This window comes from Phacochoerus africanus, chromosome 1 (genome assembly GCF_016906955.1).
Source record: "Phacochoerus africanus isolate WHEZ1 chromosome 1, ROS_Pafr_v1, whole genome shotgun sequence".
NCBI lineage: Eukaryota > Metazoa > Chordata > Mammalia > Artiodactyla > Suidae > Phacochoerus > Phacochoerus africanus.
Genome location: NC_062544.1, coordinates 188,801,126 through 188,823,801, shown reverse-complemented (window position 1 = coordinate 188,823,801; position 22,676 = coordinate 188,801,126). Strand labels below are relative to the sequence as shown.

Here is a 22,676-nt window from a genome sequence, read left to right as displayed (position 1 = left end):
GTGGTAGTTATAAAAAGGGAAGAATATCTGAATAAATTATATGAGCCATTATTTTCATGGAATCTTATGGAGGTACTGAGCCAAGAAAGACCTAAATGGCTTACCAAATCCATTCTCATGCTTTCAGAGAGATGAATTTATATCATCCAGGACACATGGTTGCTGTCAGGTTGAGGTCTGTGCTGAAAAACAAAATCTTAAAACATCTGGAATTGTTTGAAAAATACACACTCATTAGTTCATGTTAATAACAAAATGTGTGAAATGAATCTCAGATTTTTGGGGGATAAGTAGTGTTTATATATTATATTAAAAGAAAACTACTGCAATCCGATAATGGAATTTTAGAAATAATATGACCTCTCACTGTTGTAGAAAACACTGAATATTTGCTGTTATCAGATGTTTACAATGGACCCGACAAAACAGTATAGACTAAAGAATTCTACAAGTGACTTCATGTATCCTGACATTTATTCTAATTTTTACTAATTCTTGATTTTACCCTTAGTTATTAGGTTTTATTGACCTTACTTTGCAATGTTGTTTCAGATTTTACTTTCTTTCCATTTTAAGATCTTTCTTCTCTGTAAATATGAAGACTTGTTTTTTTACAAATTTCTTTTACATTATTACATGCTGAATATAGCTAGAATTATTTATACTAAAAAAAGTTGTATGTCCGAGGAAAGTCTTATCTCTGTATTGTTAAAAATGCAATAGGAAATGAAAAAAAATCTTTTGATCAAATTTGAAAAACCGCAGAATTCAATGAATGCAAGAAAATCATACTACAGGAAAAAACATAAACTTTTTTTTTTTTTTAAGGCTGCACTCGTAGCACATGGAAGTTCCCAGGCTAGAGGTCAAGTAGGAGCTACAGCTGCTGACCGTACACCACAGCCACAGCAACTCGGGATCCCTGACCCACTAAGCGAGGCTAGGGATTGAACCCACATCCTCATGGATACTAGTTGGATTCATTTCCACTGTGCCACAATGGGAACTCCCAAAAATACAAACTTTTTTTATTTTTTTATTTTTTTGCCATTTTTTGGGCCGCTCCTGCGGCATATGGAGGTTCCCAGGCTAGGGGTCGAATCAGAGCTGTAGACACCAGCCTACGCCAGAGCCACAGCAACTCGGGATCGGAACCGCGAATGCAGCCTACACCACAGCTCATGGCAATGCCAGATCCTTAAAGCACTGAGCAAGTCCAGGGATTGAACCCATAACCTCATGGTTCCTAGTTGGATTCGTTAACCACTGAGCCATGACGGGAACTCCCCAATACAAACTTTTTTTTAATAATTGTCATTACATTTGGAAAACATTAAGCTGGTGAGGAAATGCTACTTCTAGCAATTAAGAGCCAATAAACTCAGGCTTGAATAACAGTATGACAGACTTCTTACACTTGACTATCTGTTCAGAGAGTAAGGATAGTTTAAACTGAAGATACTAAATCAAAAATTTTTAAAGTGTCAAGCATCAGAATCACCTGGGGCAAATGTTGAAAATCCAGATTCTTGGAGTCAGACTTAATGAATCAGAATTTCTGAGGCTAGTCTGGGGACTCTGCATTTTACAATCCAGGTCATCTTAATCTCACTGAAGTTTAAAAACCAATGCTCTGGTTTTCTCAGTCTTCAAATTAGTTTTTTTTTTTTTTTAATACATACTTCTTTTTAAATGGAAGTATATAAGTGAACAGCTAGATTAATTATTACAAAACTAACCCATCTGTGTTAACCATGACCCAGAAAAAGATAGTAAACCCACAAGCTTCCCAGAAACTCCAACTATTCCAACAGACAACCACTATCATGATGTCCAATGCCACAGAGTAGTTTTGCATGTTTTGGAGTGTTATCTAAATGGAGTTATACAGTATATACACTCTTTGTATCAGACTTCTTTTGTACATTATATTGGTGTAATTCACTCAAGTTGTTTATGTAGCAGTAGTCCCATCTTTTACTGTTTTGAAGTATCCCCATACAGGCCTGTTGGATTCTGACACTCTCAAGCTAAGACACAGTAACATCAAAGTAAACTTTAGTAATGCAGTTTGCTTTCCCAGGCTACTCTTATTCCTGTGTGCTACAGAGGGGACCCACAAGTTCCTATAGTCTCCCAAGGGAGACTCAGAAGGTAGCTGATTGGGAAGCAGATAGGAAATGAACGAGAAATAAGTAGGCTTACCTGGAGCCTTCAGTAGAGTGGCATGTGCTAAACCTGTAAACTGACTCACACAGGATTGTTTGACATTTTTACAGAAGTCTCAGAATTCTCTTCTCCAACCCAAGAGAACTAAGGTGAAGCCAAGTCAGTGGAGAACTACTGGACTCTGATCAGGCTAGGAAAAACCTGATCACATATTTCATAAGCTTTTACCTATTGCATCAGAGGCCAGTAAGATGTCCAGAAAATGGAAGAGTGACGACAGTAAGACAGTGTCTTCTTCCCTGATGCCATTACATCATATAAGCCACCTCTTCCATACATGCGGACACCATTTTAGAGAGAAAAAGGGTTATTATTTCTAGGTAGCAATTTTTGAAATGTTTAAGCATTACCTTAAGATATTATAAATTCTATCTCTTTTATATCAGACTATGTTTTAAAGTGGCTAAAACTAAAAGTTAATTTTTTCCTAAACTTCCCACTAGGTGGGAACTCAAGAGTAAGAATACATACGTTCTGTAGGAAAACTCCTCTTCCTCTACACATCTGAACTGCAATGAGTATATCTGCAACAATATATGTGTTATGTGTTTCCCTTCCATTTTCCTCTTGGCAATCCTCCTTTAAGATCCAGCTCAAGTATAGCCTCATTTTATATTGTTGCATACTCTATTTTGCTCATCATTTAAGTGTTTCAAGTTTGAAAGCAAAAAAAGCAAGAAATAAAGTGGTTTATACTTTTTAGATATTTGATAAAATGACCTTGTTTGCTGTACTTGCTCTGCTTTTCAAACTAAATAGGCATATTCATTATGTCTTATCTACTCCTCAAACCATATCCACTTGGCTTCTACTCCCACTATTATTACTGCAGCTGCCTTTTTCAAAGGATTATCATGCTCCAATTACCCAACCCAATGTTGTCTTTGATTTGCATCCTATTTAATTTCTCCGTATCACGTGATCTGTACAAAGCTACTTTTGTCTTCATGAAACTTGTACCGCCCTGGTTTTCTTCCTGTTATCACTTTTCATCTCCTTTTCTGTCTTTTGCTCATTCTTTAAATGCATTTTTCCCCAAGTTTGTCCTCATCTTTTTGTTGTTCTGTACCATCTCCCAGGGTTGCCTAAATCATTCCTATCACAGTAGTTATTAGCCTTATGCTTCAAGATTTATATCTCTAGCTTTAACCTCTGTTGAGTTTCAGTCACCATTTTCAATCACTGCTAGACATTTTCACATAGGTATCACAGTCACCAATCAAATTCAGCACTTATAAAATAAAGTCTTCTCTTCCATAAACCTCCACTTAGGAGTTCCTGTCCATGGCTTAGCAGTAATGAATCTGACTGGCATCCATGAGGACACGGGTTGCATCCCTGGCCTCAGTGGGTTACGGATCCGGCGCTGCCATGAGCTGTGGTGTAGATCACAGATATGGCTCAGATCCTGTGTTGCTGTGGCTGTGGTGTAGCAGCAGCTCTGATATGACCCCTAGCCTGAGAACCTCCATATGCTGCAGGTGTGGCCTGAAAACAAAACACAATAAAACCCTCCACTTAATCTTCCCTATCACAGTCAATGACATCACCAACTCTTCTATCGCTAAGGATTAAAACTCAGGTGTCTAAATCGGGGTCTGCCTAACTACAGGGAGCAGAAACTGACTCAAGCCTGTTTAAGAAAAGGGATTTACTCTAAAGATTTAATAGGCAAAAGTCAAGGAAATGAAGCACAACTATGCAACCTCAAGAAACCAAGCGACTTCTCTCACTCGGGGCCTTAATCACTTGGTTTGCAAACCTACTTTCATCCCCTTGCTTCATTCTATAGACCAGCTTTCTTTGCTTCTTCACTATTTCCTTTCCACTTTGACTTGCTTGGCTGACTCTGGGTCACTTTAAAATGATCTTTTTTATTTACATATATACCAAAACCTAGTCAGTCACTGCATTTCATAGCTTAATTTCTTGAGAAAGCAGCTCAGTTTGGCCTAAGAATTGTTTCTCCCTGGTAAGGTGTTCCATTGTGCTGTGGTCTCAAGTATGGAATTGTGTTACAAATGTGGCCGTCTCATCCCTACCCTTCAGCAGTCAACCTCGGTTGAGTGTGTGAGATCCTGGATTATAAATTTGCCTATCTAATCCCATCCTTTCAGCACAGGCTGAGGGCAGAGGACTATTTCAAGATGATATAGGCACCTTTCATATTTTCTCTCCCTTCTGCCTACCTCAGCCAGCTGTGTACAAACTCCTCCATTAGCCATCTCTTCTTGTTTGCCTATCCAGGGGAGCAAGAACCCTTTCTCTGTCCCTTCAATTTCCACTGGCTGCTCAGCATTTCCTTTCTTGCCTTCCTCCACTATAACACTTGGCATTCTGGCTTGTTTCATTGCTAGTTATAGTCCTGCTTATCTTTCCCATTTGACTATAAACTTGGAGATAATCTTACTCATCTTTGACACTTTATGTTTTCTGATTTCAGTAATTTTACAGCATTCAAAATAATGGCCCAATATTTTAAATCCAAATATATGATTTACATCCATGGTGTTTATTTTCATATATTCTTCTTGAAATTAAACACCCTATTTCTGAATGACTACTATGTTTACATGGTAATTATCTAAATTCCTTAGGCAAATATACCAAATCCGTTGAATGAAAGGGGTCAAGAGGACAGAGAGTAGCTCTCTTACTGTCTCAAGAAATGCTCCAAAAACTAAATCTCAGTATTGTTCATGTAGAATTTAAAGAAACTGCATTAAAATACAATTTCTTTGGTGGTATTTCCAGCCAAATTCTAAAAACTCAAAATCTCTGAGTAAAAGGTGGAAAGTTTTATCAAGAGCTTAATTATCAAAAGCCCATATATCAGGAGCCTAAAGGAAGAACACCGAGAAATGTTTAGGATAATAGTTCTCAATATTTGGTATATTCTGGCATGTTTTGGAGATCATCTAATTCAGAGGGCCTAAGGTGGGGTGGGGCTTTGATACTACTATTTCAAAAATATGTTTCTGTATGCATCAAATGTTAGAGGTTTTGTTCTAGGAGATTTTAAGAAACAAGTGCATGTATATTAACTGTCTTTATGTAAGCACATTTCAACTACTCTCATCTGCACAATTTCTGCAGAAATGAAACATACAGAAAAGGACTGATAAACTGCTGCAGCAGAACTGACAGACCTTTTCTTTTGGAAAAAACCCAATTTTCTAAAATTTATCAAAATCATCCTATGAAATTAAACATAGAACAAATACCATTTAAAAACAGAAATCACTTATATATAATCTATGGTTTCTTTTTAAAAAGCCTAAAATCTAACAGTACAGTAGGAATAATCTAATACAAATGCAAAACAAAATTAATTTAGAAAATTATTTGTTTCTCAATAAAATCTTTAGCATTTTAAAAACCTTTCAAAAAACTTAATTAGGAATAGACCTTTCCCGAAACACTGCAATGTAACAAATATATTTAAATCTGAACTTAACTAAAATGATAATTATGAGTGTTAGATTGCCAATACAACTAAAATATAGGTATACTATGATAAAAAAAATTACAGCATTATGAGAACAATGACGACAGGATAATCAGGCTTCAAGCTTTCTTTACATGTCATCTGGAAAAGCATCAAGCCATGCCAATTAAAAACAATTATTTTAGCTAAGAAGCAGATAATATGATGAAGAAAAGCTTAATAAATCAACTTAGCCACTCCAATCCAATAATCCTAGAAATAATAAATTTGAAAGCTAATTTATGTAATGGAAAAATGCAGATTACCATTGTACTAGAGGAAATTTGGTAACTACTACCCTTACGGAATTATGATTATCAGTGTAGCAGTTTTTTGTTTTTTTTGTCTTTTTGCCATTTATTGGGCCGCTCTCACGGCATATGGAGTTCCCAGGCTAGGGGTCTAATTGGAGCTGTAGCCACCGGCCTACGCCAGAGCCACAGCAACGCGGGATCCGAGCCGCGTCTGCAACCTACACTATAGCTCACGGCAACACCGGATCTTTAACCCACTGAGCAAGGCCAGGGATCGAACCCGCAACCTCATGGTTCCTAGTCGGATTCGTTAACCACTGTGCCACGACGGGAACTCCAGTGTAGCAGTTTTTAAACAGGAATTTTGTTGATCAGATGCTTGGATTAATGAAAATATGAATTAAATAAAACCTCTCCATTTCAATAGACTTAAAAAGTCTGAGTCTTAATTTTCTTTAATTTCTTCACATTTCAATAAACTCCTATTGAATTTAAGCCAGAATAGATTACTTGAACATTTTTATAACCTTATAAATTGTATTTAAACCCAGTATATTAAGTTAACACATAGGTATAATTCGATTTCTTAGATAAATACTAAGTTTGATGTATATTATACAAAGGCAATATTTCAAACTCTCTTCAAGTCAATCCCACTGGTGGCAATTTATTGTGAAAATGTTGAGTGTGCAATGAAATGGTGATATCTGTATAGTTTACAAGAATTTAGTAGTTCTAAGTCTTCTAGTTAGTTCCTATGACTAGGACCCCAGAAAAAATACAATTAAAGAAAGCAATACCAACAGAAAATACATTAATTTTATTACAGGTGTAATTTAAAAGAAGAAAAAAAAAATAAGCCACAACTAATGCATGGCAGAAGTAGGAAATAATGTCACCATGGTGTCTGATAAGCAGTACAGGAACTAACTTTGTGGAACTGATACTTTAATGCCCTAAAGGTTAGACAGTGAAATTAATTAGTATGGGAAAAATGGGATAGGGAAGAGTGGTAGTAAATATCAGAATCAATCTGAATTTTCTAAGTTCATTAGGAAGGGAAAGGGATACTGTGAAACTACAACTACTACCAACTGTTGTGGTTTAAGCTATAAAATTTTAAAACTTGAAACTTATAGAAAACTCAAGTATAAAATGTTTAATAAACTGGCTTTCTGATAACTCAAATGTTTACTTTTAATTGAAGTTAATTTCTTAATCACTTATTAATATAATGTATCAAATTCAGAAGCCAAGTGTTTTATACTATGCATTAAGTTTCTATTTAGAAAATTCTTTTTAGGATTTTTTTTATTTTAAAAAGTGCATAAGAGGTATGAGAGGCTTATCAAAAAACGTCAAAACTCAGTATATATTTTCCTCATCTCCAGTAATCTAGAAACCTATTAACACAATGGATCAAATTTGAAACTGTCTTTACTAAGATAAAAAACCAAGTATATATTTAAATTCATTTTGAAAATGTAGTCTTAGATAACTCAAAACTACTGACCATTGGTTTTCTCCAGAATACTGAGTTCTAAATGAACAAAATTTATATACAGTTTTATAGCTTTTAAGAAAAGCATTTTTTGTCTCATTAGAAAAGATACCTCCAAAGGGCTGTATTAATAGAGAAATAGCACAATTTTTAATCAGTACCTAAATTCTCTTAGAATATATATGAATTTTTTTCCCCTATAGTTTATGTATTGGTCTATGAGGTTTAGTAACAGCACCAGTCTTGGTCTGATACTATCACTGATTCTGTTTAAATTTTGAAGGGAAGAAAATAAATCCCACAGGACAAAACTGAAGCATAAAGTGATAGATTCTACTTCAGTAAATGGAAGGCAAGTCTAAAATGCAAAATAAAAATGGAATTAAGTACAGCAAGAAATTATTACAACCTTGTAAATCAAATATACTTCAGTAAAACTTTTTAAAAAATGGAATTAAGGCAGCTCTAAAATAAAGTAAAACTTATCCATGCAAAATAGTGCTACTGTAGTATAATTTACCCCTTCAAATGCTGTGTGTATAACCTGAATATGAAAGCCAAATGTCAAAACAAGCACTGCACAGTTGTGATGCAGCATCAGGTGCTTTTACTTTAGTCAATGAAAAATAATGGCCACAACCCAAATAAATGGTTAATTTAATATGAATATATGCACCTTACCAGAGATGTTTATGTTTACTACCAGAGACACCTTAGCAATTCCATATTCCTCACAAAGTCAGTATAACTGCTGTAAAAAAATCAGTTGTGGTTCTGAATACCCATTCACAGTTGATCTCAACAATGCATCTGATGTAGGAGACTGATTATCTGTGACAGGCAGAAGCATGTGGTGGTCCTCAGTCCCAAGTGGAAGAGTCAGTGGTAAAGCCATATCAGAAGGCTTCACATCCAAAGTTTCTGATAAAGGACTTTTTTGTATGGACTCTTTTTCACTCAAGGGATGATCCTCTATACTGGAATCTAGAATTTTATCTGTACCTGAAATGGAAGAGAAAAAAAAAACCCTGAGGAAGACTAAACTTGCATTCCAACCCTACACCTTTAGTGACACTATTTCTTTTTTGGTTATTTGTCCTTCTTATTATCTATACAAATACATAATGAGCTTTAAGACCAGGTTCAAGTATCAACTCTACTATAAAAATGGACTTAATTGTTCTAGATCAGGCAAGCTGTTTCCTATCTCTTCTATCATTCATTTATCAATTTTTCATATATCACCTTTTGACATGTATCTATATCTTATTTCTATTTAAGATTCTAATTAGGTATACCATGAATGCTCAATAAATGAAATTCCTTCAGAGTAAATGTCTAGTTACACTTCTATAATTCCTTCAAAGTACCTAAAAGTGCTATATACATAATAAGTACTCTACTTGTTCTCTGAATGTATTAATAAATAGTTCATATTATTCTGTGAGTTCAAGTTCAGAGGTATGGCACTTTCATTTATTTTCAGAAAATAGAAATTCTGCCCTACTCAAGGTAGTAATTAGCCCTCTGACTAAAGATACATTTTTTTCCTTCCAAGTTTTCCACTAGCTTTACCATGCTCTTGTCACTGCAGAGTACTGACATGATTTCAATCTCACTATCCTTGTTAGACAAAATTGCATATTTGCTTTTATAAAGTTGTAATTCTGTTTTTGCTAGACTGTGCTTCTGTCCAACTAGCCAAAAATACAACCTGTGCCCTCTTAACCCAATGACTCTCTTCACAATGTTTCCTCTGCTTGGGATGAATATTCCCTTTCCCATCTCCATGTTCTGAACTCTTCTCTACACTTCAGGTTCCCTAGAATTAAGCCTTTTCAATACTAACTGCAGAAGGACTTCTCTCTTCTTTAGCACTCTTGTATCTCTGTCATACCCTACCTTTTTTCTTGTATTTCATGATCCACTAAAGTTTTCAGATGTGGCTACCTTAATCCTTATGTTTATGTTTATTGTCAAAGACTGTCAGCTCTACACACTGAAGACAAGTGTTTTGTTTCTAATCATGGCAGATTGGTAAGCACAGTGCAACTTCCTCAAGGATTCATTTTAAGCAACAGATTAAAAATTTTGCAGTATAGCTTTCCATTTTCACATATTTTAACAATTTTGGGCTACCTGTTTCCCTATTTCCTCATGTAGTTCTGGGCTAGTGTTCATGACGCTCCTTTCTTCACCTAACTACACAATAAACCCCAGGAAACCTAGACTCTAGTATGGGGAAGAGTGATATTATATATATGTAATTTAAACTGTTATAAAGTACATCTCAACATTTTAAGAAATAGCACCAATATGACAGCATCAAAATTTCAAAAACACAAATATTTACCAGAATGGACTTTTGTTTTGTGCTTCTTTAAATTTTTAATATCTGTGTAAGAATTTCCACATAGTTCACATATAAATGGTCTTTCTCCTGAAAAAGAAGTTAAAAAAGTCTCAGTATTTTTCAAGCTGTTAAGATAAAAAATATCAATGTTTATAAACACAATGCAAACATTATTATACTGTTTAAATTTAGTTTCAAATTACCATTTTAATCTCTTGGTTCTAACAGGGTAAAATGAAAACTTCTATACACATAGGCACACCTTTATTTTATACAAAGTGTCCCTATTTCAGGAAAAAAATGAGCGTTTTCACTAATAGAAATTTCTAACTAGGAGTTCCCATTGTGGCTCAGCAGAAATGAATGACTAGTAACCATGAGGATGTGGGTTCGATCCCTGGCCTCTCTCATTGGGTTAAGGATCAGGCATTGCCATGAGCTGTGGTGTGGGTCACAGATGCAGCTCAGATCTGGTGTGGCTGTGGCTGAGGCTGGCAGCTGCAGCTCTGATTCAACCCCTAGCCTGGGAACTTCCATATGCCACGGGTGTGGCCCTAAAAAAAATTTTAACTGAAAAAAAAAAACCTTACTGTTTTATTTCTGTCAGACATTTATTGAGTGTCAATTATATGTCAGATTCTGGTTAAGAGATGTAGCTGGGGGAAAAATGCATAATTATAGTTTCTGCTCTCACGTAGCATATAAATTAGAAAATCTTTTAAAAATATAAAATAAAAATACAAACTAATTGTTTTGAAATAAGTATTGTTCAATGCTTTATAATGCAAACTAAGGAACATGAGAATATAGACATTGCCAATAAATTTATTAACTGTCTACACTATACTAGATAGGAATTACGAGGAATAACTTTTTGAAAGAAAAAGAATAGGACATTTTCAAAGTAGCATTTTGCTTTTGTTTTAAAAATTTTTGCACATTTTAATATTTTTCATACCACTTATATACTACCTTTTACAATAACCATGTCAATATTAAAATGCATTCCTAAAACTTGCATGCTGAAAACTGTTTAATAAGAAAATCTGGTATTATCTTTTCCTTTTCATTTTTTGGTATATCTGTGCAATTTAATCCAAATCATTTAAAAAATACTGATTATCTAGCACGCTTCTTAGAAAATCTACACAATTCTTTTTTTTTTTGTCTTTTTGTCATTTCTTGGGCCGCTCCCGCGGCATATGGAGGTTCTCAGGCTAGGGGTCCAATCGGAGCTGTAGCTGCCAGCCTACACCAGAGCCACAGCAACGTGCGATCCGAGCCGCGTCTGCGGCCCACACCACAGTTCACGGCAACGCCGGATCGTTAACCCACTGAGCAAGGGCAGGGACCGAACCCGCAACCTCATGGTTCCTAGTCGGATTCGTTAACCACTGCGCCACGATGGGAACTCCAAGAAAAGCTACACAATTCTTGACCAAAGTTAATTCACACTCCAAATAACTAAAAAAACAAACGAATAAAAAGCTGATATTTATACATTGAAATATTGTTATAGCTAGAGTATGACTAGATACCATATAGTCCATAATGGTTTAAAGTCAAGGTTTACATAAAAAGAAATTAGAGAGAACAAAAAATAATACATTCTCCCTAAACACAGACCTGTATGGGATCGAAAGTGTTTGTTGAGCTCTCCTGAGGAAATAAAACTTTTCCCACAAATACCACATATGTATGGTTTTTCACCTAGATGGAAAATAAAAGATAGCGAAGTGGTGTACTATACCAATATAATATTTATCAATTACAATAATCTAAAGTAAGTTGTTCTAAAATATTTACATTAAAACCTCTTTATATTGTATTTTAGAGGTATTTTCAGTGTAATCCAACTTAAATGAACATTTAATAATTATTTTACACTGTTCATGTAACCTGAGCTTTTTCACATAATAAAACTTTATTTCTACAAATATCCTTCTAGGAGACTAGCGTTGGGCAAGAAGTCTGAGTTTTATATAATTCAAAACATGAAAATTCTTCAATCCATATTTCAATTCTTGCTATCTACAAGGTTATTAAAGAGGAAAAAAATTACTTAGGAAAGATCTATTTAAAAAATTACCCTACAATGACTGGGTCACTTTGTTGAACAGCGGAAATTGGCACAACATTGTAAATCAACTATGTTTTAATTTGAAAAAATTGTATTTAAAAAAAATTACCCTACAAAAAATGAAAACCTTTGAACTACAGATTGTGCTCTGGGTTTGCAGTATCTGTTTAATTTGCAAATCTTAGAATGTCTGTGTAAGAAAAGTCCTAAGAAGTTATTAAATCGATATATTCTACCCAAACCCACCCCAACCCCTTAACTCTAGTTTTATCCAAGGGAAATGAAACTTCAAGAGCCTAAGGAATTTTTTTAAGGTCATAAAAAATGCCTCAAGTTTATATATTGTAAAATTATCTGATTTTAATGTATATAGCTAAGTTACATGATAAAAAATTTCATCCACTGTTTATTATTCTAGAAAATAATCTGCTCTTATATCTAATATTTACGTGAAAATCTTAAGCATAAAAAGCTTCAAGGTTCACAAACACAACAGATACATTACTACAAAGCCTGTACCCTACTGTCTGGAAAGATTTGATTTCCCTTTTATTTATAATTTTCCTTATTTAAGTAATCTCTGTGTCAAATTTTTACCTGTATGTTTTCGAGAATGAGTGATAAGAGAACTAGAGACAGCAAATGCCTTTCCACAGGTATCACACACATAAGGCTTTTCTCCCGTATGCCTTCGAACATGATAGGTCAATGTGCTGGCTTGGGCAAATCGCTGTCCACACCTATCACAGACATATGGCTTCTCTCCACTATGCTTCCTATTGATAAATAAAGTTATACATTGGTAAATAAAACAATTTGGGGAATCACACTATATAGCAAACATTTTTCATGCAGTATTTTATTTCATCTTAACAGATCAAGAACACGTATTTAACATACGGTCAAGAACAAATGTTCTGGTTGTTATAAAAAAACATTAGTTCCATTAGTTCTGAGATTAGTTCAAAAAGTTTTGCCATCAGCTTTATGTGGTAGTCACGTACACCCCTAATACTGCAGGCAATTTTTTTTTTGGCTGCCCAGTGGCATATGGAGTTCCCAGGCCAGAGATCAAATCCAAGCCAGAGTTGCAACCTACTGTGGCAACACCAGATCCCACTGCACCGGGCTGGGGATCGAAACCAGAGTCCCCACTGCTGCAGAGACGCTGTCGATCCCGTGGCACCACAGTGGGAACTCCTGCAGGCAGTTATTTTTGCCTGTCCATTCACTTGCTCTTCAAAACTCTTTCCTCAAACCTCCAGCACCTCCTCACCCATCCTCACTCTCAGCTGATATTCTTGCTTCCTGTTTCACTCAGAAAAATTTAAGCAATCAGAAGAAAATTTCTACCACCACAAATCTCCACCTATAGGAATCTGTATCTATAGTAGTTTTTAACTCTTATGTGAGAATGACAGTACATCTGAATCCAACTACTCCTATTTGTATACTTAAGATACTATCCTCCTTGCCTACTCAATGATAATTCCTGCAATCCCTCCATCCTACATCATCTATTTTCTCTAATAGTCTGGATTGCAGCATACGAATATACTGATATGTCTCCCATCTTAAACAGAGACCTCCGACCTCATTTGCTCCTCTCTTCCTCTGCTCCCCTTTAGTAAAATCTTGAATCTCCAACAGTTCTACTTTCTTTTTTTTTTTTTTTTTTTTTTGCTTTTTAAGGCCACACTCGTGGCATATGGAAGTTGCCATACTGGGGAGACAGCTGCGGGCCTATGGCACAGCCACAGCAACGTGGAATCTGAGCTGAATCTGCAACCTACACCACAGCTCACGGAACACCAGATCCTTAACCCACGGCGGGGATTGAATTGGCATCCTAATGGATCCTAGTCGGGTTCATTAACTGCTGAGCCACAAAGGGAACTCCCTTATTTCTTCTCTACTGGCCTCTGCTAATATTGCTTCTGTCAGTGTTAGAGCACTGACAACCTCTCACTTTGCCAAATCCAATATACAATTCTCAACTTTGACAGAGAGCACTGATAACCTCTCACTTTGCCAAATCCAATATACAATTCTCATTCTTAATCTCCCTATTGTCAGAATTTGACACAGCAAACTGCTTCCTTCTGCAATCACTTCCTCTACCTGGATTCCGAGGCAGACTAATTTTCTGGTTTGCCCCTATATTGGCCACTCCTTCCTAGTCACTTCTGCTGGTTCTTGCCCATCTCCTAGAACTCTTAAGGTTAGTGTGCCTCATGACTCCATTCTGTGATCTCTTTTCTATCCATCTTCATTCCCTGCGTGACCTCATCCAACGTTATGACTTTAAATACTACCTATATGTTCATGACTCTCAAATTTATATTTTCAGCTCAAACTAGTCCCCTGACTTCCAGGCTTAGATAACTGTCTATTGTACATTTCCATTCAGATGTCTAAAAGTCATCTCAAATTTAACATGATCAGAACTCTCCTCCTAAACTCCTATACTCCTACTTGAACTACGCTATCCACAAATCTCCATTTTAGTTAACAGTAATTCCATCTTTTCAGATGCTCAAGCTCAAAACCACAGAATCATTTTTAATTTGTTTTTTTCCTTTCATATCCTATATCCAGTGTGCAGCATATTCTGTTGGTTGTGACTGAAATATATCCAGAATTGGACTGCTACTCATCTTTTCCACTGCTGCCTCTCTGACCTAAACTATTATCACTCTCACTTGGGTTTTATGTATAGCTTCCTCACCAGTAATTTTGCTTCCACTCTTGGCAATCCTACAATCATTTCTTAATACAGGAGTCACAGTGATCCTCTTAAAATGCAAGGAAGACCACATCACTTATTTCTCATTCTCAAGAGTAAAACCTTTATAATGGCCTACAAAACCTTCACCATCTGATCTTATTTGCCCTAACACCATTCTGATCTTATTTCCCTCCCTTAATTATTCACTTCCAGCCACCCTGGCTCCCTTGTGGTTCCTTGACTGTACTAAGGATATTATGTGGTGGTACCACAATTAAAACTCTACTGTCATGCATTCTAATACAATTTAAGGCTACAGTGAATGACAGATCAAACATCTGGTTTTTGTTTTTATTTTTTACCTTGCATGAATCTTGAGATTGCTAGAAGTTGCAAATTGTAAATTGCATACATCACATTTATAAGGTTTTTCCTCACCATGATGCATGCGACTATGGAAGACTAGCTGGCATTTCTGAGCAAATCCTTTATCACACAATTCACATTTGTATGGCTTCTCACCTAAAACAAAAGTAAATAACATTTATATTTAGAAGGAAATATTGTTTTAGTCGCTTAAGCCATATAAGCTTTCAAAAGAGTTCATCAACAGCACTAGTTTCAGTATTCAGAAAATGTAACTGCCAGAAGAAAAAATGCAAATAGGATCTTTTTCCAGATTGATTACTGAAAACACCAATAGAGTTAAAGAAACTCTAGTTTCTTAGTCTTTTTTTTCGTTTTTTTAGTCTTTTTTTTTTGGTCTTTTCTAGGGCCTCACTCACGGCATATGGAGATTCCCAGGCTAGGGGGTCTAATCAGAGCTGTAGCTGCTGGCCTACACCACAGCCACAACAAAGTGAGATCCAAGCTGAATCTGTGACCTACACCACAGCTCATGGCAATTCCAGATCCTTAAGCCACTGAGAGAGGCCAGGGATCATGGTTCCTAGTAGGATTTGTTAACCACTGAGCCACGACGGGAACTCCATAGTTTCTTAGTTCTTAATAGTGAAAGATGACAATAGAGAAAAATGCATATTGCGTCTTAAAAATTACAAGTCTAGGAGTTCCCTTGTGGGGCAGGTTAAGGAGCTGGTGTTATCATTGCTGTGGCACAGGTTCAATCCCTGGCCTGGGAACTTCCACATGCTACAGGTGTGGCCATAAAGAAAAAAAGGAAAAGTACAAATCTAAGTGTACCAATATAGGTAAATACAGAGGCTAGGGAAGGAATGTAATTTTTGTTTGAAAGTTGAAAAAGTCTAAGGAAGCAGGTGGTGAGATGTGTTGGCAAAATGTGAGAATCAGTCTGAGTTGTAATTACCTTTTCTTTTTATTAGTTTTAATGTATTGTCTGTTAAATACTTAGCAAGCTAAAACTAAGTTTATGCTTATGTTAACTATGAGCGAAAATGTTTTAAAGAGCTCACACACTGGGGTTTCAGAGTATCAGTTACAATAAAAAATAAAACAGCTATTAAATACTTGTTCACAATTACAAAGACATTTTTAAGTCTAACATGCTCAGTACTTTTATAAATACAAATGTACACCAAATTCTGGTCACAGTCAACACTGTATACTAGTATGTCTATAAAAATATTACTTCAGTCACAATATAAAAACAATTATCTTCCCCACAAACCAGTCTTACCTGTATGAGTTCTTACATGTGTTTTCAGCTGGTTACACTGGGTAAAAGCCTTTCCACACAAGTGGCAGACATAAGGTTTGACTCCTTTATGTATTCTCATGTGTCTTCTTAAGCTGCTGGCTTCTGAAAACACTTTCCCACATGTGTTACACATTGGTTTGGCCTTGGAATACCTTTGATCCAGCTCTTCCCCAGAGCTCTCCAGCTCATAAGAGTTCTTGACAGTGGCTATATTAGACATAGAGTGTTCTTTCAGAGCACAGTTTGGCTGTGATTTTCCTCGTTTCCGTTTCACTGTAACAGTTTGCACGATATCTTGTGCTGGGAAAGTATTTTCTACAACTGATGTCAACTCAAGTTCTGAATTATTTCTTTGTACAACTTGTTCTATTACAGGTGTGGATAATTTATTTGCATCTAGAAATAGTTCAACAGACGTATTTTCTAAAATGTCACTGGGATATTGCACTGTTTTATTCTGACGTGTTTTCTGGGAGTTGAAGGCCTTCTTCTTCTTTTTAGTTTGAGATGACTTCTTTGCTAAAGCCCCTTGTTTAGGATTTGCCTGAACTAAATCTGTAGACACTTCTGATTTCTCCCGACTGTTATAATCTCGTAGAGTAAGGAGACAAGTCTGTTGATTCAATTCAATATTTCCAGTAATACTAGATATCTCTGTAGAAGAGGGATTAGCAATAAAAGCAAAATCTTCCATCTTTATTTTACATTTAGTGACCACCTCTTCCACTTTGAGATAGTCAGCAGCCTGATGGATTTCTTTAACATTCCAACTGTAAGGAAACAAGGCTAAATGACAATAGTCTGACCAAAGAAAAAAACATTTTTGAAATAGAGCTACATGTTTAAAAAACATATGTCTATGTTTTTTAAAGACCTAATGAAAAAGCCTTAAGAGAACAAATTTATAAAATATATTCATTCATTCAGAATGTTTAAGCAAAATCTCCAGTTTTATGGAACTTGAAGTAACAGATCATTCATTCATATGTACAATCACGAAAAAACAAAATGTTAAAATTTATACCAGTTTAAAAAACACTTGGAACACAATAGTAGTTGCTGGCAACTTACTGCTTCATCTCATTTATCCTGAGGCCTCTTCAGATAGCAACCAATTGGAAACAAGAAGAATCTAAAAAAACTATTATCTTCCTCTGCTTTCCTGGGAGGAACTGTATCTGTGCTTCTCAGCTTCCTCTGCACTTGAATCACCCAGGGATCTTGTAAATGTAGATTCAGATTCAGCAGGTCTGTGTTGGGGCCTGGGCATCTGTATTTATTTCTTTTTCTTTCTTTTTTTTTTTTTTAATTAAAACAAAAAATGTTATGGCAGCATATGGAAGTTCCTTGGCCAGGGATTGAATCCTAGCCACAGCTATGACCTGTGGATCCATTAATGGCCGGTGATTGAAACTGCACCTCTGCAGCAACCCTAGCCACTGCAGTCGGGTTCTTAACCAACTGCAACATGGTGGGAACTCCAGCATCTGCATTTCTAACACACTCCCTGGTGATGACAATGCTGATGGTCTGTGGATCACACTTGGAAGAACAAGGTTTTAAAATGCACTAAGCTCTCTCTAGCAACCCTCCCAGCTTTTCTGTGTGTATGGGATATTCAACCCAAATTAGCTGGAGATTTTGTTGTATCAGAGTTATGTAGAAAAATTTAAGTCACCTTGTTCAACATTCCAACAAATATTTACTGAGCATCTACCATGTGAGGTGCTGAGAAGGAGATTAAGAAATAGTCTCTGCCCTCTAGATGTTCACAACGTACAGTAAGACTGTTCACTGGCTCTGGATTACTAGCTGAATTAATTAGGATAAGTCAACATCTTTGGGACCTTCAATTTTCTTAGCTGTAAAGTCAGAGAGCTGAGTTGATATTAAGACTAAAAATATGCCCTTTTAATTATTTTAAGCTGGATACACACACACACACTCAAGTAACCTTTCTATTTGACATTTTCCCCAAATATTATTTAACTCTTCAGGAAAGTTAAGTAGATTTACAGGCTAGTTTGGAAACCTAATCATCAGTTTTAGGGAACATTTTGTTATCTGGGAAAATCCACCTCAAGTTCCTAATACAAATACACTTTCAGAAAGTAATGTTTGCAAATTGACTCCCTTAGCTAGGAAAACATTACTTAAAATACTCTTTTCTGTCACAACACTGTAAATCAACTATACTTGAATAAAACTTTAAAAAATGAAAAAAAAAAAAACCCTCTTTCCTCTTTTCATGGCCTTTGGCTGTAATTTTGGAGCAAATTACAAATAATCTTTGTAATCAAGTTAACTCTCTATCTGCAAAGATATAGCATGAATACCCCAAACATAAATAAAATCTTATTCATCTTTCATATTTTTTTGCATGTATATAGCACTGTCGCTTCCTAAAAACACTACATATCTTAAGCATTTTTATTGATTTTGTTACAGTCTATTATTAAATTACAATAAATGAGCATTATTAGAATAAAACCCAAATTAATTCTATCACTTATTATAATTTGCTCAGTGCTCCATAAAATGAACCACAAACAAGGTGAGACAGACTTTAAAATCAATACAAACTAGTCCTGAGTCACAAACTGTTCAGTAGTGAAACAGTAATTCATACAATTTATCTATTTCATAGATAGCGTATAATCTCAGCCACAGTGAAGAGATTCAGTAAGCACTTATGTCCATAATTGATCTCCTTTTTAAGAGCACTAAGTTACAGTGCTTGCAAACTTGCTTTCACTTTTTGAACAGTCACTGAAAGTCATTTAAATATATATTGCCAGGTTTATGGCTAAATGCTTTGTATAAGTAGTTCGTGTTATCCTCAGGACATGACCATGAAATCTATATAATCCCCACTTTACATATAAATGAAGTTTCAGTGGGCCCAAGAAATTAAGTAACTTGTCCAAGATCAGACAGTGTTAGAACTAAGATTTGATCAAGGTGATTTGGCTCCTGAGTCCACTAAATTCTCTACTATTCTGTTTTCTTATTCACTAAGTTATACAGACTTTCTACATCTTCTCTTACATTTGCAGCTGGGCTCAAACAATTAGCTCCCCAGCATCCCAAGAAAGACATGTTATCAAAAAAGACTAAGCAAAACATCTGGCTCTTCTTCACACTGGTTCTTTGCATGAAAGTTCAAATAATTCAAGATTTTTCTGGCAAAGTTAACTGAGAAAGGGAAACCACTAAATTGAAGACCAACCAAAATTTACAGATTTTTTGATTTTTTATTACTTATTCTAAATTTTTAGATAAGAGGTATTTGTATAGCCAAATATTCAATAAACTTAAATAACTTATTATGTGACATTAATCTACGATGTTGCTTTGTTTCTTTAACTTATGCAGAACTGACTCCAAAATTTCATTACACTAAAATTTAAAAGTAATTCCAAACAGCATAAATACTTCCTTTTCAGGAGGATTTCAGAACAGCCTGAATCCAGTTTTTTAAAGAAACATATTTCCGAGATAAGCTGCAATGTTAAGAGAGAGAGAAGGGTTTTCCTTAATATGTACATGTATATATCTAGAGATCATCTGGAAAAGAATGAAAGAATATCAACGTGTTCAGAGTGGTTAACACTCAGTGGGTAGCAGAATTTTGGGTGTCCCTTTTTTTGTTTTTTTCCCCTCACTTTTCTCTAAGAAATGTGGAATTAAAGAGCTTGAAGAGTAGGACAGAGAAGAGGAAAGAAAGGATGGAAACTAAGGAACAGTAGTTTAAGGCCTTAAAGGAGGTAGTCCTTTAAGTAAACCCTAAATCTTCACAGTAACAATCAATGTAGTTATTACCATCTCATTTTTACAGATGCTGAAACCAAGGCTTAGAGAGGCTGCAATTAGATTGCTCAGAGATAGCAACTGAAAGGCAAGATCTAATTCTAAAGCACATAATCTTTCTATGTCAAGATGATGATCTATTCAAGTTTACACTTGCATAAAAGCTGGAGAAAACACAAGAGTAATTTGACTGGTTTCTCTTTCCTTTTATCCCCACCACCTTTCCCCCAATAAGCAGTAAATGTATTGATATTAATCTCATTATATAGTCCATCATGCATGTAAGACACAAAGTGCCTGCATTATCCAATTCAACAGAATCTACTTCTTGTCAGTGCAACAACTGTTTTAAGCATCTTAGCTAAGCATTCTAGCCTCTTGGACCTGACTTAAACATTATACTGATAGCTGTACAGAAATAACAAGAGTCATTGCCATTAACATGCCAATGGAATTATTTTCCTGAATCAAGATCAGGAAGAAGTCCTGCATGTTGCTATTTATGGCTGGAAATGGGAGCACTATTAAATGAATGGAGGTTCTTTTTTCCACTTACACCTTCTCACCCCAAAGACCTTAAGACGAAGGGGACAGAGAGTGAGAGAGAAGACCAGAGAATCATAAAGATAAAAAGCTAGGGGAAATTGTAATTCACTTAATATTTATCATATTTTAAGTTTACATAACTGAAATCACAGGCTTTATTTCAGTAGATAAATCAAATGTGTCAGAAACAATGCGTTAACTACATTAACATCTGTATTTTTTTGTGCTTACAAAACATAGTCTGTTTATCCCAAATCAGTGACACTGATTTATTAAAAACAACACTGTACATATCAATATTTGAAGAGTTCAATGACTGTATGGAAAAAATACCAAAATGGTTTAGCTCTAAAGACTATTGACCAGCTTTTATAAGTGGAAATAAAATGTGTACTTTACCTGTCAAGATTTAAAGTTCCTGTGTATATAAACTCCAACAGTTTCTGAAATCCATCAGCCTTCACCTGACTCTGATCAAGAAAGACATTGTTCTCAGAAGTGCTTCTGTAGATCGCACCAAAATACTCACTAAAGGAGGCAAGCACATTCCTATGAGCTTTAAACTGGAATTCCCCAATCACTATGGTGCAGTCACAAAGAAAACCAGCTTCCCGTTGTTTGTTCAGCCTCTCTAAAAGGTGCTCACAGTGGTGCGAATACTGCATTTTGATATCACAAACGAATTTTACCCTTGTTCTAAAAAACAAAAATAAATAGTAAATTAGTAAACCTAAGTTTTCATCAAACTTTTCACGCAACAAGAATAAAGTCTGTTCTCATTTTATGTCCCCAGAAAATTCACAGATATGGTTAAAAATGCCGAAGGGACAAATGCCTTCCTAGCTTTTATTTCATCTTGGTCAACTAACACAATCTTTTGGACGCGGTAATAAATGGCGACGCGAGAAAATATTTCCATAAAGCGGGGAAAAAAAGGGAAAAAAAAGCACTGCAAAATTCCACGCTTTTGGATCAGCTGAACTTTCACTTTCAAACTCAGTAGGCAAACATATATTTGGGAGAAAAAAAATAACCACTAAAAGAATGATCCTTGGGACAAACTCAGTAAGGACACGGTACGAGGTCTTGAAAACTGCTCCCCAATGAAACTTGTTACATAGTGGCTTCAAAACGCTAGACGGGTGCCGAGGGGGCAGGGCCAAGAGTTGTCAAAGGTTAGGTCACTCACCCCGAGGAAGCCACACCCCTTCCTTCCCCACTCGAGGTGGTATCATAGGGTGACAACCAAAGCCGATCTCTCCTGGTTTCTGCCTCCCTGCCCTTCGCCCAGCTCCCACTCCCGCGAATTCCCACAGCAGAGGTTGTGGCCAAGGCCAACACCAGGACTGCCTCGCCCGAGCTTTCAACGTTAACACTTCGCTCCGACAACAGCTCGCGCTCCAAGGAACCTGCCCTCTAGTGACCCAGGATCTGGAGGGAGCTGGGATGGCGGGCTGGGGTCAAAGACAGAACTCACCTATAGCAACCCAAGGGGAAACACTGTTTCTTCACTCTCTCTCCGCCATAATGGAAGGACGTCACCGGGCTACGCTCCGCCTCTCCCTTCCTCCTCCAAGGCAACGTCACATCCGGCTCTGGGAGATCCGTGGCAACAGCGTAGGCTCTTAGGACCGTGGAGATCTAACACCCGCCTGGAAGAGGCTGGCGCACAGAGAACTCCCTCCCTAGCGGGCCAGGAGACCCGGAAATTGGAGAGTCATGGATAAGAGATCTAAGGGGATGCTCACAGCGCCCCGCCTCTCTTCCTCATTCTGAGCATTCTGGTTGGCTGACCGTCAGCATCTCGCGCACGACCCGCGTTCCCGGCCAAGGCTGCTTTCCTCTGCACAGCGCGCCTCTTTCCGGGAGCCAAATTGTGCATTGCATGCTGGGGCTTGTAGTTAGTTGCTCGACTTCTCCCATCAGCCTCACCATTCTTGAGGCCCCGCCAGTGGGAACAGCTGCTTTATATACTTGGGCTCTCGACCATGGGAATTTTTGAGCTGAGAC

The 22,676-nt window shown here is 36.4% G+C and overlaps 1 protein-coding gene across 2 annotated transcripts; it reads right to left on the bottom strand.

Annotated features, from left to right (window-relative positions):
* Positions 1 to 6,611: 6,611 nt before the first annotated feature.
* Positions 6,612 to 22,523, bottom strand: MYNN (myoneurin). 2 transcript variants are annotated; one of them, XM_047786113.1, is made up of 8 exons: positions 22,144 to 22,522; positions 21,066 to 21,362; positions 16,290 to 17,080; positions 14,995 to 15,154; positions 12,502 to 12,680; positions 11,451 to 11,534; positions 9,825 to 9,911; positions 6,612 to 8,473 (listed from the first exon to the last, which is right to left on the bottom strand). In XM_047786113.1, the coding sequence occupies exons 2-8, from the start codon at positions 21,329 to 21,331 to the stop codon at positions 8,211 to 8,213; spliced, it is 1,830 nt and encodes a 609-aa protein (XP_047642069.1). In that variant the 5' UTR covers positions 21,332 to 21,362; positions 22,144 to 22,522; the 3' UTR covers positions 6,612 to 8,210. The 2 variants fall into 2 exon arrangements, with proteins under 2 accessions (XP_047642069.1, XP_047642078.1); XM_047786122.1 differs by lacking the exon at positions 11,451 to 11,534 and having other exon boundaries at positions 22,144 to 22,523.
* Positions 22,524 to 22,676: the final 153 nt, after the last annotated feature.